We start from the raw sequence: 13,782 nt of genomic DNA on the forward strand, positions 1-13,782 counted from the left end.
ATATGCAGTTCCACGGAACCATGGAACACATTAACAGGTTTCCCAAACATCCTTATGGGAAAAATATCTTGACGCCACTCCCAAAACCAATTGATGTCAAGTTTAAAGGTACCACTGTATAAAATTAACAAATGCTTTTATCCAAAGCGACTTACAGTACTGTGACAGTATAATATCTAAGCAATTACAGGTTAAGAGCCTTGCTTAAGGGTCCAACAGTGGCAACCTGGCAGTTGCGCGGATTGAACCAGTGACCTTTTGGTTACTAGTCCAGTACCTTAACCACTAGGCTACAGCTGCCCTGTAGGCTGCAGCTAAGGATCTTTGTCCTTTGTTTACTTCCTAAAGAATGTTCTACCTTTAAGCCTAGATTTCAGATCTTTTCAGTTTCTCCCACCACCTGGAGAACAGTGGATGAAATGATAGATGAACTTTCTAAAATGAAACACTGATAAAACTGAATAATTACTCATTGACCCCCAAACTTCAACTGTAGTCTGTAACTTAGATGTACTTTTTGAACCTGGTCCTTCTTTCAAACCTCATATAAAGACTCTAGTAAAAAGGGTTGTATTTTTTTACCTCTTTGTAATGTTGATCGTCTTTGCTCCACACGCTCTCCATGAGAGGTTCTGAAACTCTGCTTCATGCTTTCATATCATTCTACTTCACATATAGAAACTCACTTTTTACTGCTGTCGCAAATAAAACCATTCAAACTACAGTATTTACATCACTCAGCCTTTGTAAAAATCAGCTTATATTACCCCGACTCTGTGTCAGTTACACTGGTTACCTGTTCCCCTTCATATTCAGTTTAAACTCCTGTTTACATACAACAAATCTCTACATGGTCGATGACCGGTGTGTTTATCTGGACTCTTATTGCACCCTTATTGCCCTGCTTGAACACTTCAGTCCTGTGATACAGGGCATTTATCCCTTCCAAAATTTAATTTGGTCACTGATGGGGACAGATCATTCGGCATAATGGCCCCCAAACTCCTAATACATACTTTCATTTTTCTACTTACTGAAGGTTTTATTGCTCCCTTCTCTTTGCCTGTGTAAAGTGACCTTGGGTATGAAAAAGAGTGATATAAAATAAAATAATAATAATAAATGATAATAATAATAATAATAATAATAATAATAATAAATTACTACTACTACTACTGCTACTACTAATAATAATAAATAATAATAATATTATGAATAATAATAATAATAATAATAATAATAATAAATTACTACTACTACTACTACTACTAATAATAATAATAATAATAATAATAATAATAATAATAATAATTTACATTTTAGGCATGTACAACATGTATTTATTCAAAGCGATTTACAATATCGACTAAACACAATTCAAGCAATAGAGAATTGCTCAGGACATAAGGTTTTGCTCAGGGGCCCAAAAGTGGCAGCTTGGCAGTGGTGGGACTTTAACCAGCGAACTGCTGATTACTAGTTTAGTATCTTTACCACTGAGCTACATTTGCCCAATATTCAGTAGCCCGACATAAATGAGATTACAATAAACTTCATTCTTATTTATATTTTATCTTTATGTTGTTATTGACTGACTGTTTTGCCACACTGTGTACAACTTGTTAAGCAGATGCGATTAAAGATTGAATCTACGATCAGCCTGTGGTGTGCTGCCGACCTGTCCGGGGTGTTTTCTGTCTTTCGCCTGGTGAGTTGGACCCATCACGGCTCTGACCGGGATAAAGCAGTGGTAAAACAGACAGTGATTAGTTAAATGAATGAATGAATCTCTAATCAGCTGGAATGCTGCTTATGAAGGCTAAAAAATGCTGCTAACTACATTCCTCAGCCCAGACCTCCAATAATTTGAGTCTTTCTGAGAAACAACAATAGCTGTAAACAGAGAGGCGGCTCTGGTGGTTGGTATTGATATTACTGGGTAGAGAATCAATTCAACAGGAAGCAGAAGTGTTTAAATATGCAGTATGAACTCAGACCCAGAACTACTGTTCTTTAATAAGTAATCCTCCCCCTGTCCTTTTTTCACATACTGTACAGCAGTGTAAAAATATTTCCCCAGTTTGGAATGAATCATATTGCTATTGAACACAGAATGATTTCAAATGTAAAAAAAGAAAACACAATAATATTACATCAGGTGCTCAGGTGGTGAGCTGGGATCCAGAGTTTGAATTCCTAGTGGTGCTATCGGCCAGTTGGGCATCTACAAACGGATAGAATTGGCTCTCTAAGGGGGGTGGTCAAGGCCCCATCATGGACTAGCAGCCTGTCTGGGGTGTGTTTCCATTAGATGTGTTGGTGTAGTGATTCCAGGGAAGTGGAACTCACTGTGCACATGATCAGGATAAAGTTGTGGTAAAAACATAAAAATGAAATAAAAGATGATATTACTCAAATGCCTTTTGTAAAGATATTGTTTTATTTATTTAGGGGACATAGTTATATAAATTACAATCATATAACTTTTGTGTAAAACTAATCTTACCATAAATAGATGCACCATATACATAAATGAAATGTATTTATGTATAATTTTATCATTTCAATAATAGTATGCATTACATATTATGTATTTAAAACACCTAGCTTTCAATTCAGAAGTAAAACATCAACTGCACATGCACATCATGTACCTGTCAACACTGGAGTGCTGTAGGGAAACCCAGTTTGCTCCGTCCTTTTACAAAATTGCGTGTTTACTAAAACATGCTGGTTAAAAAAACACACCTAATTTAACTGTGATATTTAATTTGTTGATTTAAAAAGGTTCTGATTTCATAACTAGTATCTCTATCATGTCAACTTTGTGACATGGCCTCCTAATTCCATGACAGCAATAACAATTGATTACAGGTGGTGACTTTTTGTGCCTGTATAAATAAGGCTAGTTTGATTGCACCATTTAAAAAGTATATGGAACTTTGGTGTCTAACCATATCAGAAGAAAAGTTGCTTACACCAGGGTTTTTCAAACTTGTATATATATTTTAATCGCCTTTACAGTTGCCGTCACAGTGCTTTCATGCCTTTCATCAGCATTTTGTGCATCTCCGTTGCCATATCCCAATTTGAAACAAAATGTAATGTTCTGTCTTTGCTTTATTCCTGTCTGATGCCACCTTTTTAACCGGCTGCGTTTAAATGACTGCGCCAAGTGGACCTGATAAACCACGCCCACCACACACTAGATGTTACTAGTAAAAATGTCCCTTGATATCTATGCGCATTCTCGAACTTGTTGCATGTGTTTTATTCAAGATATCTGACTATTCACTGAACTTTTTGTCCACACCTTGTATACTACCTGATATGGAGAGAGTAATAAAGAGTACCAACAAAAAATAAAGAGTACATACAAAAAAAAATCAAGGTGCACTAAAATGTAGAAGAGCTACTGCTGTGTACCAGTGAGTACCAGCCCACTTTAAGCACTGGCTTAGAGACAGTTTGTCCAGATGGTCCAGTGTAATCAAATAATCCTTGAAAAAGGTCTGGCATGAAGCAAAACACAGGTGACACTGTTCACAGTCAGGTGAGCTTTACATGAACGTGAGCTTAGACTGCATGAGAATATTGAGGTATGTAACAGGTATGTTTTAAATTAAGTTTTAAAGGATGAAAGTGAACAGCAGAAACGGAGAGATTGTGGTAAAGAGTTCTACAGTTTAGGGGCCATGAGACTGAAACATCTTCCTCCTGCAGAGACCAGTCTGAGATTAGGGATGTCAAGAAGACCAGCATTAAAGAAACTGAGTGTACGGGCAGGGCAGTATAAGAAAGATAGATGGATGAATGGATGGCTGGATGGATACTTTATAATCCCGAAGAAAATTAAGGCCTCAGTAGCAAGTTACTCACTCACTTTCTTAACCGCTTATCCAATTAGGGTTGGGGGGAGGGTGTTCTGGTGCCTATCCCAGCTTTTCAATGGGCACAAGGCACACAGTAATACCCTGGACAGGGCGCCAGTCTATTACAGGACACACACACACACACACACACACACACACACACACACCTATAGAGCAATTCAGTGTCTCCAGTTTACCTGACTGCATGTTTTTGGACTGTGGGAGGAAACCGGAGCTCCTGGATGAAACCCATGCAGACACTGGGAGAACATGCCAACTCCACACAGAAAGGACCCGGACCGCCCCGCCTGGGGATCGAACCCAGGACCTTCTTGCTGTGAGGCGACAGTGCTACCCACCGAGCCACCGTGCCGCCTAGTAGCAAGTTACATAAATCAAAATCAAAAATTTATAAGTTCTGCTAAATAAGGGGGTGTAAGACCGTGCAAAGACTTGTAGAGGAGCAGGAGGAGTTTAAACTGAATGCGTTATGAGATAGGTAGTGATAAAGCTTGGCAGTGTAAAGCCTGCTGGACTGTGGACAGTGTCACGTGTTTTTGTTATGGCTATGTATGTAATGTGTTCATCTAAACGCAATATGGTGTCTTCATAATGGATTAAATAAAATACTCTAGTGTGTGTGTGTGTGTGTGTGTGTGCCTGCGCGCTCGCTCTCGAGTGCGTGCGTGCGCGCGTGTGCGCGTCTGACTCGCACAATGTGTGTGTGAGTGCGCGCGTCCGCGACTCGGATGGAGAAGTCGGTGGATGCGCTTCTGCTCCTCGTTTGTGGGATTTGCCGCTAGTTTAGTTTGTTGTAATTAATTTCGTGCATCGTGCAGCATCCTGAGTGAGAGGAGATGATTTTCACACACCAAGATTTAGTGTTAACACCAGGATTTGGGTTTGATGCGCTGCTTTAGATGACGAGCTTCGTATTTTGCGTATTTTGCTGGCAGGAATTAATTTTCCCCCGGTGTGGGAGCCCGCGGTGCGCACGGATCAGAGCGGAATACTGAACTGGAGAATAATCACTGTAGTGATCATCCTGTGTGCAGTTGGACTAGTTTTCTGAGCTGATTTAACTTTTGTTATTTATCTTTCTTATCTCGGTTCACCCTCTCGGTAACTTGGCGTGTGCGCGCAATGTTCGGCGCTCCGGCGCCACCGCGGCTTGCCGGTGAATTGGACCAAACCGGAGGAGGCGCTCGGTCTCACGGTCAGTCCGCGATTATATTTTCGGCGATGCGACGTTTGAACCCGTACAGAGGATGATTATTAGGCTGCAAGTGCTTTAGACAGCAACTCTAACCCGGGAGAGAACCGCGCAACCACCCGAGAAACCACGCATCATCAGGACAATTGCAGGAAACTGCGGGCAAATCACAGCTGATATGGGTGAGTTGCGTGATTATCTGAAGCTCTAAGCACAAATCTAGTGTTTATCCCAAATATATTGATATATTTATATCATCACGATTATTTGTTTCCATTAAGATTTGCATAAATATTCAGTGTTTGAAGGGGATGCGCATTCCGTCTTGTGTAGTTCAATTCATCCAACGTTGAATAATTTGCATACTGACTAGTGCCAACTTACAACAAGCTGCATTCTAATAAACAGTCAGTATTAACTTACCACATAAACAGCATTTCAGTACTGTAAAGGTTGCAGCAACTCTTTTAGGGTGTTGAATTAACGCCTGCAGTGGTCACCCTCACTTGTATCTGCATCAATGCCCTATTAAACACGGTACTTGCAAGAAATCCCTTCTGTAGGTGTTAATTCAGCGCTGTAACCATGCAGCACGTGTCCAGTGTTAGTGTGCGTATGTGCGTAACACCGAGGTGAATATGTATTAAGTACCACTAAAGAAGATGTTAATAATTCCTCGTTGTCAGCACTGTAGGTGTTAATTCAGTACCGTAGATAGTCAAGCAGTGGTGATCTTACTATGCCCAGATTTGCATAAACACCATGAGTATTTATTCCATAATTGAAGAGATACAAGTAAACACCAGAGGTCTAACTGTACATGTTATTTAATACTTTGGGTATGATTTGCTGAACAGCAGTGCTGAACCTGCATCAGAAGGGTCGAATTAAGTTTTGAATGTGTTGAATTTGGTGTGCTTAAAGTGGACTATCAGGTTGTGTTCAGTTTAATTTTATTTACATTACATTGACATTTTAGCTTTTATTCTCATATTCTTTATTGCATTTTATTTAAATATAAAGTACATCAAGTCTATTTTGCTCTGTATTGATGTGTTTGTGATGTTTGTGCACTTTTCCTTTGGGGATCAATAAAGTAACCAATCAATCAAGCAATCAATTGCAAAATAATGATGGTATTAATGTAACATGGTAAGAGAAAAAATTATTAGAAGCTTGCACTATCGATACTGTGCTACTGTAATACAGTTGTCCAACAGTGGTCAATGAATTCAAACCCTCGCTGAAGCCTTTGTGTCCAGTGAAATTTGCAATAACTTTGTATTAAATGATGTTAGATAATTCAGCATTGTGAGACTGTGCTCTGTATGGGTTATTCAACACTGTGGGGACCGAACATACAGACCCTGATGATTTACCCTTTTACAGAGTTAAATCAAAGCGCATTGTTAATTTATTTATTAGCACTAATGACAAAGTTAACACTCATTCAATAACACAAGAGAATGTAAAAATCTATCAGTGCAAAGGTTTATTATTTCTAACTAATCAAATTGTGCCTTTGGGTATTTATTCCATAATGTAAGAGATAATAAGGCCAATATCAAAGCTGTACATGTACAAAATGTCAAACTGATCCCGTGGGGTTAAATTAGGTCTTAGTGTTGAATTCAGACCTGTAGTGGTGAATTAACCTCCTCAGTGTGGATCTGTGGTCGGCAGGATTTGCATAGAGCTGTTGATGGCAGAACGTCTGTTCATTTATCCCTGCGACAGTCAGCAGCGTAGATGCTAGATTTGGAACGCGTTCAACAACGCTGAATCAACAAGTACAGTGTTCATTTTATTCTGGCTGTATTTGCACAAACAACGTGGGTATTAATTTTTTTTAATATGAAGAGTCATTCATGTGTATGTGATGTAGTATTTAACCGAGTCAAATCATCTCACATGGCATTAGATGCAAACCAGTAGTTTGGAAAAAAACACATACATGTACAGTGCTTGTGTCCAGTTGGTGTTTTGTTCTTTTAGCAGTTTAAAGGATGCTAATTTAGCCATAACATTAAAACCACCTCCTTGTTTCTACACTCACTGTCCATTTTATCAGCTCCACTTACCATATAGAAGCACTTTGTAGTTCTACAATTACTGACTGTAGTCCATCTTTTTCTCTGCATGCTTTGTTAGCCCCCTTTCATTCTGTTCTTCAATGGTCAGGACCCCCACAGGACCCCCACAGAGCAGGTATTATTTGGGTGGTGGATCATTCTCAGCACTGCAGTGACAAAGACATGGTGGTGGTGTGTTAGTGAGTGTTGTGCTGGTATGAGTGGATAAGACACAGCAGTGCTGCTGGAGTTTTTAAACACCTCACTGTCACTGCTGGACTGAGAATAGTCCACTAACCAAAAATATCCAGCCAACAGCACCCCATGGGCAGCGTCCTATTGACCAACTCAAACAGAAGCAATAGATGAGCGATCGTCTTTGACTTTACATCTACAAGGTGAACCAACTAGGTAGGAGTGTCTAATAGAGTGGACAGTGAGTGGACACGGTATTTAAAAACTCCAGCAGCAGTGCTGTGTCTGATCCACTCGTACCAGCACAACACACACTAACACACCACCACCATGTCAGTGTCACTGCAGTGCTGAGAATGATCCACCACCTAAATAATACCTGCTCTGTGGTGGTCCTGTGGGGTCCTGACCATTGAAGAACAGGGTGAAAGGGGGCTAACAAAGCATGCAGAGAAACAGATGGACTACAGTCAGTAATTGTAGAACTATAAAGTGCTTCTATATGGTAAGCGGAGCTGATAAAATGGACAATGAGTGTAGAAACAAGAAGGTGGTTTTAATGTTCATTTGTTTGCAAGAGAAAATCTAAGGAGAGGATCCCAGTTTCCCTGGCCCCCAGTGCTCTGCACCATCATGCAGCACTCTGAGTTTGTACTGTTAGTGTTAATACTATGCAGTACTGTAAGGTATTAATTGAACAGGCTGTGTTTGTTTAAACATGGAGTGCTAAATTGTATTAAATAATGTGGGTCAGACATAAAAGTGCTGAGTACTACAGTGCTTATTTGGTTTAAAGAATTAATGTGGGTTGCATAATGTGAGTCAGTGTGGTCTTTCATTAATAAATATTGTACGTTATTTATAATAACCTACATCATGTTCACACATTTGGATGTGTGTGAATAAAGTTGCTTATTTCTAATAGGGAGACGTTTTATAAAAATACACATTTATAGAAGTATGTATTTATAAATGTACTGAATTCCATTAGAGGTGTTAATTCATTAATAATCAAGCGAAGAAAATACCAATTCAGCAGTCAGCACTATAATGTCATGCATCATTAACAGTGTGAAATCCACCTACAGTCCTCACATTCTGCTACAACTTTTATAATGTTAAATTCAAATAAACGTACACATTTCTGAATTTGAATACCATGACAGTAAATTCATAAATAAATACATCCTGTCAAAATTTAGCACTTGTAGGTATTATTACAATGGACACTGTATGGTCAAAAGTATTGGGACACCCCTTCTAATTACTGAATTCGTGTGTTTCAGCCAGAACTGTTGCTAACAGGTGTACTAAATCATTTATGTAAAGGCAGATATGTGCTTCTAACTTTGCAGCAATGGTTTAGGGAAGGACCTTTCCTGTTCTGGTATGACTGTGCCCCTGTGCACAAAGCAAGCTCTGTAAAGAGCTCAGACTCACTAACCACCCTTGGAATGAACTGGAACATCAACTGAGCAACATCAGTGCCCAGCCACATGAATGCTCTTTTAACTGAATGGCACAACCACACCACAGACATAATTCAATGTTTTGTGAGAGGCCCTCTCAGAAGAGGGTCTGATGTTATAGCTGACAAGGTCATAGAGCTCCCTCTTTTTAAATACCATTTGTTTTTGAAATGGGACGTCAAACAAGCTTATGGTCAGGTGTCCAAATACTTTTAGCCATATAGTGTATCAGATTATTGTGGTGGTTCAGTGGTCACTAAAACAGCCCATTTACATTTTACATTTTCAGCATTTAGCAGACGCTTTTATTCAAAGCGACCTACAGTACTGTGACAGCATACAGTCTAAGCTACTGAGGGTTAAGGGCCTTGCTCAAGGGCCCAACAGTGGCAACCTGGCAGTGGTGAGGCTTGAACCAGCAACCTTCTGATTAGTGGACCAGTACCTTAACCACTAGGCTACAACTGCCCAGCCATTGGGAGTCAGTGCACTTTCAATGCACCAATTCCAAACCAATATAGAAATAGGACAGTTTCATCAGGAAGGTCATACCAGTCATTAAAACTGGTATGACTGGTATGAGGACCATAAGCTGTGGTGACCACTACATACGGATGCAGCCGAAATAATATATATGCCAGAATATGTATATGCCAATATAACAAATATCAATAATATACATATATAAGTACAGTATATACATACATTTACAGTATATACTATATCAGCACAGTACAAGGTCATTCAACACAGTAGGTATTCATCAAATAATGCTGGATAATTTATTTATTTATTAGGATTTTAACGTCATGTTTTACACTTTGGTTACATTCATGACAGGAACCGTAGTTACTCATTACACAAGATTCATCAGTTCAAGTTTTTAATGTCAAACACAGTCATGGACGATTTAGTATCTCCAGTTCACCTCACTTGCATGTCTTTGTACTGTGGGAGTAAACCGGAGCTCCCGGAGGAAACCCACACAGTCACAAGGAGAACATGCAAACTCCACCCAGAAGGAACCCAGACCGCTCTACCTGGGAATCGAACCCAGGACCTTCTTGCTGTGAGGCGACAGTGTCTCTCTAATGCTGGATAAACATCCACAGTGGTTATTTGTATGAAACTGGTTTTGCCTTAACGCCTAACGTTAATGGTGTTAATACAACGTACAATGTAAGCATTTTTGAAATAATGAATTACAGTTTTACAGATATTCATCCAACTGTGCAGGACAAAGACCTGCACAAATACTGAAATACAGATGATTCATTTGCTTATTTGATTTGGCTCAGGTTTTTTTTTTACGGCAGATGCCCTTCCTGACACAACCCTAAAATGTACCCGGGCTTGGGACCTGCACTAAGGGTGAACTTATGTGTCCCAGCAGAGGCGAGATTCACATAACTCCATGCACCTTATGTATTTGTAAGCCTAGCCCGGGATTTGAACCCCCAGTATTCTAGCAGCGTGGCTTTTACCTTTACGCCATTAAGTTCACATGAAATACTAATTCAACACTGTATGTATTAAGTAAATCAAAGTTGTAATCTGAACAGTTAATCTGAATTAACACTGTTTGAATCCTTCATGTTGATCTTCACAAATACTGTGAATGTTCAGAAATATAATTGTGTGTTCGTTCACTTTTGAATGTATGCACACAGAAGTACTGAACGCATTTGTAGAGTTGAACTAAGGTTTGAATTTGGATTACACTGACAGTTTATATCATTTTATATTTAAAAAGTCACCATATGAAGGTATAAAGCCACCAACTGTGAACTGACCTTTAAGTGTTGAATTCTCACCCAGGGTGTTGATTACTGTCCAGTAGGTGTTAATTATTGTAGGGAAATTGTTCTTTTTGTACTGCTGTAATAAATACAATTAGTACATGTAACAGGAAGTATGCTAGCCCACTGCTGCTGAGATCTGGGATCCAGGGTTTGAATATTAGCGATGCTATCAGCATGTCGGTAGTCTGATGAGGGGGTGGCCCAAACGGTCTAGCTATTGGAAGGCGAACTTGTCAGTGCGCTCGCAGTGCCAGTCCCAAGCCCGGACCAGCAGAAATAGGAGGGTTGTGTTAGGCTGGGCATCTGTGCCAATACTGTGGCTGTTGTTCGTTGTTCGTTTATTTATTTACGTATGCAAAAAGAACTGAACATTTGTAGCGTTGAACTAGTGTTTAGATTTGGTATTAAATGTCACCATATATTAAAATATATTTCCAGGTATAAATCCAACTGTGAGCTGACCTTTCAGTGTTGAATTCTCAACCTGGGTGTTGATTACTGTCCAGTAGGTGTAATGTACAGAAATAGTTCTTTTGTATTGTAATTAATACAACTATTATATGAAACAGGACATATGCTAGCTTACTGCTACTGAGATCTGGGGATCCAGGGTTCTGTCGGTAGTCTGCATGGACGTGATTGGCTATCGGAAGGCGAACCTCTCAGTGCGCTCTCAGTGCTGGTCCCAAGCCTGGACCAGCAGAAATAGGAGGGCTGCTTTTATATTTTGGTTATAAGTGGTGAGGGTGGGAGGAGTATTAATCAGTCGTGTCTGAGAGACGCGTATAGTCCGGATTTAGCTCCATCTGATCTCCACCTATTTGGACGCTCAAAGAAGCTTTAAGGGGAAGAAGATTTTCATGTGATGATGATGTGAAAGCAGCGCTGCATCAGTGGCTACTGACAGCATTAAAAAGTTGGTACGACGCTGGAAAAATGCATCGGAAGGTGACGATGTAGAAAAGCTTTTTGAAGAACCCTCGTACAAGAGCAGCCGACTGAAAAAAAAATATTGAATTAATTTCTACATTATTAAATTACATTTATTTTGTCGTGCTGAAGTAAAGCTCACAATCTAACAGTGCAAACAGTCATATTATCATTCAATCTTGCAGTGATCAGCACTGTAGGTGTTAATGCAGCACTGCTGGTGTTTAATTTAATTATATAACAGTGTAGGTGTTGATTCTCTGCTGTACACGTGCATCCAACAGTGTAGGCATTCGCTCGACCCTGTTGAAATTCATTCGACTCTGTGGTTTTTAATCAGTACAGTGGGTATTAATTCCAGACTGTAGGTGTTAATAAAACGTAAGGACTCGGAGATCTTCTGATCCGCCGGTTTACAGACCTTCTGCCCAATCTAAAACTCCTAGTCCAAAAACAACAGGGGTCTTACTAATGGGTGGAGAGTCGTGCGGTGCAGGCCGAGTGCCCCCCGAGCTCCCTGATGTGTTTGCTGAGCTCCACTGCATTTTTCTCACTTTGCGGTCCAGGAACATGGACGCTGTACTGATGCCCAGGTGTGGGTGGCCTTGCTGACTTAGTCACACATGAGGGAATTTGTGGGTTTGTAAACACTGACAGCAGTTTTTTTTTTATAAGTAGGCTGCAATTTTTTACACATTATCAGCAAAAGCAAATAAATAATAGATTAAAGTCAGAGCGCTGCACAAAAACATGGGCCCCGGGGACGTGGAATCAAACTTTTAATGTATTTTCCTACAGTTTGTCACACAGTTTTTCATCTAGTCATATTTAATGTCCCCATTTTTATTTTCACCTCTACTGCTGTTGACCAAAGTAACTAACACACAGCCCCTCCGACACATGTGCAGTAGCTGACCGCTTCTTTTCACCTACACGAGGGGGGTTCATATGGATGTCTGTATCTTGCATGGAGAATAGAACGGAATAGAGTATTTATTGTGACTATACAATAAAGGTTCTATTCTAAATGTATCCCCCCCCCCCCCAAATTTTTACCTAATTTAGTTGTATTTAAATACCAGATTGTATTTTTACTTCTAACGCTGTTGACGTGTGCAGTAGCCGACCGCTTCTTTTCACCTGCACAAGGCAGGTTCATATGGAGATCCGTATCATGCACAGAGAATACAAATAAATAGAATTTTTATTGTCCAATCTAGTTGTATTGAAATACACAGTTTGTATTTTCGCCCCTACCGCTGTTGACCTATTTATCTAACACACACCCCCGTCCGATATGTGTGCAGTAGCCGACCGCTTCTTTTAACAAAGTGGGTTCATATGAAGATCACACGTCTTATTGTGCAGATGCCATCGATCAGCCAGCAGAGGTCGTAATTGCTGCAGGTTTGAAGAAATCTCTCCTGCCCTCCCTCCGTCAGATCAGCCAGTCATTGTTTGTGTAGGCGCCCAGTCAGTCGTTAGCCTAGCTGCAATCAGACTTCACCCCTGGTCTGTAAAACATGCAGAAGGTGGACTAGCTGCTCTAAAATGTCTGTGGGTGTGTTGTTGGTCTCCAACCCACTGCAACCCTGACCTAAATGAAATGGCAGTTACCGTTAATGAATAAAAAGATGGGAAATGACAGTGCAGCATAGTGGAAGTAATCATTCAATATATAAGCGCATTTTGCAATACAATAGTTTCAGGGTGCAGCACGATCCCAAAATCACTTCTGCTGATCACTGAGGCTGCTCTACGCTCCCTGGCATTTTCTATCCAATTTCAGCTTTTTCGGGTCCCTTTGTGCTTCGTACCTTAAGGAGCCTCGGGCTTCAACCTCTAATCCACTCGACTATTTGAACCGCGGCAGGAAGTCAGCGCCGAACCCTTTTCCCATGGTGCTTTGTTGATAGTTAATGGTGCTGCACGGAGGCTCGCCTGGGACCCCTCGCAGCCTCCGAGGGATCCATGTTGGTCAAACCAATTACTGGTGAAACCGAGGGTCGACTCTGAATTCCACACCAGCCTTTGATTTCAGCCGTGCTGTGAGGAACAGCCGCGTGACAGAAAGAACGATGTCTTTGTATTTTTGGCTTTAGCTGCGCGGAGCTTCTGGACGGCAGGAGGCTGGTTAATCGCACAGACGGTTCTTTTGATCAAGCGTTTTGCTACAGAACAGAATATAAACAAAAAAAAGGTTCAGTCAGTAATCCTTGGTGAATATGA

General features: G+C 40.4%; 1 protein-coding gene across 1 annotated transcript in view; it reads left to right on the forward strand.

Annotated features, from left to right (window-relative positions):
* The first annotated feature begins 5,194 nt into the window (after positions 1-5,194).
* The window catches only part of lrrtm4l1 (leucine rich repeat transmembrane neuronal 4 like 1), an 81,953-nt gene continuing 73,365 nt past the window's right edge, over positions 5,195-13,782 (forward strand). Inside the window, exon 1 of the mRNA XM_063014293.1 lies at positions 5,195-5,267. Within this exon, the coding sequence (XP_062870363.1) occupies positions 5,264-5,267 (4 nt within the window). The 5' untranslated portion in view covers positions 5,195-5,263. The remainder of the gene's footprint in view (positions 5,268-13,782) is intronic.

This window comes from Trichomycterus rosablanca, chromosome 18 (genome assembly GCF_030014385.1).
Source record: "Trichomycterus rosablanca isolate fTriRos1 chromosome 18, fTriRos1.hap1, whole genome shotgun sequence".
In the NCBI taxonomy this organism is placed as follows: domain Eukaryota; kingdom Metazoa; phylum Chordata; class Actinopteri; order Siluriformes; family Trichomycteridae; genus Trichomycterus; species Trichomycterus rosablanca.